The sequence below is a fragment of the Empidonax traillii genome, unplaced genomic scaffold (assembly GCF_003031625.1).
Source record: "Empidonax traillii isolate 1590-97213 ecotype Southwest subspecies unplaced genomic scaffold, ASM303162v1 scaffold900:size397343, whole genome shotgun sequence".
In the NCBI taxonomy this organism is placed as follows: domain Eukaryota; kingdom Metazoa; phylum Chordata; class Aves; order Passeriformes; family Tyrannidae; genus Empidonax; species Empidonax traillii.
In genome coordinates this window covers 4,105-7,065 of record NW_020956093.1, presented here as the reverse complement: position 1 = coordinate 7,065, position 2,961 = coordinate 4,105, and the positions used below count along the sequence as shown (strand labels likewise).

General features: G+C 44.0%; 1 protein-coding gene across 1 annotated transcript in view; it reads right to left on the bottom strand.

The window, feature by feature from the left end:
* The window catches only part of LOC114067330 (protein mono-ADP-ribosyltransferase PARP14-like), a gene marked incomplete at its 5' end in the record, with an annotated part of 18,156 nt that overhangs the window by 11,096 nt on the left and 4,099 nt on the right, over window positions 1-2,961 (bottom strand). Inside the window, one exon of the mRNA XM_027902656.1 lies at window positions 256-2,516. Within this exon, the coding sequence (XP_027758457.1) occupies window positions 256-2,516 (2,261 nt within the window). The remainder of the gene's footprint in view (window positions 1-255; window positions 2,517-2,961) is intronic.

The window sequence follows — 2,961 nt, the reverse complement described above, 5'->3', positions numbered from 1 at the left end:
GAAAACAAGACCTAGCTGAGAATGAAACATCCTAACATTCACAGCTGCCCTCTAGAAACATCTGCAGAGGGACAGATCCCAACCTGCCCTCAGTTTTGCAAGGTTGCATCCCTGTTTAGCTAGGACACAGGTCTTGGTTCCTTATGTAGCAAGTGCCTTGTAAAACAGTATGACCTACTGTTCTTCCTTTTTTATTTAAATTTCAAGAAGATCTTACAATAAAGGTAGAGGGAAAGCAGAAAATGAAAGACATACCGTGGCTTCCTGAGCGTTTTTCTCCTCTACACGGATGCAAAGTCCTTCATTGGTTGTAACCATCTTCACACCCTCTTTTGTCTTCTCCTTCTGCCTCTTTCTCAGCTTACAGCTTTCCACATGCAGTTTTGGGGAAGATGATTTACCTGAAAACACCTCTTTTACTGTCTCACTTAGAACCTGAACAGTTCCTTCTGCATTATCCACAAGATGGACCTCCTTCAAGCTGCTGTCCCCCATGGATCCTTCCAAGGTCTCCTTGATGGCGGATGCAATTGATTCTGCACATGTCTGCAGTGGAAAGCCAAAAATGCCTCCGCTTATAGCAGGCAGAGCTATGGAACAACAATTGTATGTTTCAGCTAGTTCTAGACTTTTCTTCACTGCCTTTTTTAACAACCATATACACTTTTCTGGCTCTTCCTTCCTCCACCTGGGCCCAACAGCATGAATGACACTCTTGCAGGGGAGTTTCCCAGCGCCTGTGAGAACTGCGCTCCCGGGCTGGAAACGCCCGGTCATCCTCACCCGCTCATCGCACTCTTCTTGCAGTGCTGGACCAGCAGCTCTTGACAGCACCTCAGCAAGGCCACCGATGTGCCTTAGGTCTTCGTTAGATGCATTCACCACAACATCAACGGGATAATCACTCAAGTCACCTTTATACACTGCTACTACAATGCCATGTGGCAGTCTTGTTTTGTAGTACAGCTTTCTTTTCCCTTTATCACCCTCCCATTGCTGCTGTTTTTCTTCTTCTTCCTTGATCCTAATGAAACAGCTAAATTTCTGCTTTGCTTCAAAAACACATGAATCTTTTCTCTCAATGAAGAACTCTTTGGCTCCTGGCTTATCAATTGGCACATCTTTTGAGTAAAGGGATGAGACAAGGTTTTCAAACATCTTGACTGCTTCTGGCACTTCTGCTCTTGGTCCCCTCAGGGAAATACATGGTGTCTTGATATCAAAACATACTGTCACACCTTTCTTCCTCAAGTCACAATAAGCACCAGATTTCTCCTTCTCTATGAACTCTACCACCACTGAATTTGCTGGGATTATTTTTTCCACAAGTGTGTTTTTATCTATAAAATCATTAAGCTTCTGATAAACCTCTGTTACAGCCTTAGAAAAGCCAGCAATCATCACTTTATTTTCTTTTCCAACAGATTGCACAGTGATTACCATTTCCTGGGAAGAACTGTATGTCTCATGCAAGGAGGCAAGAAGTTTCTTCCACTGCTCTTTTTTAATGACCTCGCCGTCCTCCACATTGATGCACTTGGATTCTAAGCCGGTTTTTATTTGCTTTTCTGCTTCTAAAAGATCTCTGTGAGTATCTCCGTACAGCAGCACGGTATCCTCCTCAAGTTCATAAAAGCTATTAATTTTTTTCTGAAGGAATAACATATCTGATGTTTTTTTATTATCTAAATCCTGTAGATAGTGGAAAACAAGGGGTTCAATGGACACTGATGCACAAGGCATACTCAACACCTTTTCCAGTAAGTCAGCTTTGATTTTATAGACTTCTGCAGGCAATCCCCGCAACTGAACAGCCTTTTTTCTGTCATCATAACAGATCTTGAGGCACGGATATTCCTTGTGAATATTCTCTTCTAACCCAGCATTGTGCAGCACAGCATACTTCCCTGGGATCACCGGCACAGACATTTCTATGCTTTGTTTTTCCCTTTCACTTTGCTTCATGGCCTTTTCCATGCATTCCCTCACTTCCTTCTCCGCCCTCTCCACTGCTGCTCTGCTGCCTGCCATCACCACCACGTCCTCAGAAACATCAGTTACCATCAAAGAAACATCTTCCAACAACCTGTTTCTCACATCTCCCCAATCTGCAGGGTTTACTTTACATTTTATAGTTGTGTAACATGCCATGATACGTGAGAACTCAGTAGAAGCATCTTGCTTCCACGTCTTGATCAGCTTAATCATTGTCGTCTTCTGCTCGGAGAGAGATGACGATGGGCACAACGTGACTTTGGGGTTTGCACAGTGTGCCTGGGGCCACTTGAGCTCACAATGGCAAACTGCCATTTCCTGGTTTATGCCTCGGATCAGGTTATCGTGCCTTTGTAAAAACTGCCAGACATATGGGTCTAGTGGCACCCCAACGGGGTCTGGCATCCTGATAGTTGGTCTTTCTCCTCCGTAGAGAGCTGTTCCCAGGGACTGGTAATAGGGATGCACAGAAATCAGCGTCTGTTCCAGCAAATGCTTCTTTTCCAAGACCGTGTTTACCTCTGAAAGGCAATGCATATATATACACACATACAGATATTATTAACTTAAGTTATTCAGAAAGTCACTATTAAAACTGAAGTCATGGACAGAGCCTGCTCTCTCTACCTGTAGGTACAATTAGTGTTGTATTGCAGACAAAGACCTCTGCAAATGGGGAAAAAACACTACTGCAAACAAGCCATGCACAAAGCAGGTATTAAAAGGAATCTTTCATAAGATAAAGAAACACCAAGAAGAAACCAAACCCAGCAAAATCACAGGAGATTCTGAAACCCTAGACATGCAGCAGTATTGCTAAATCCAGAGCACTCAGGAAGAAGGCAGCACACGCTGACTTTGGGGACAGCAAGCCAGGCTTTCCCTAATGACCGAAGCTGCAGTGATTTGCTTGCAGGTTGTCTGCCTATGAGCACTTGGTCAGGCACAGGACAGGGTTACCTTTGG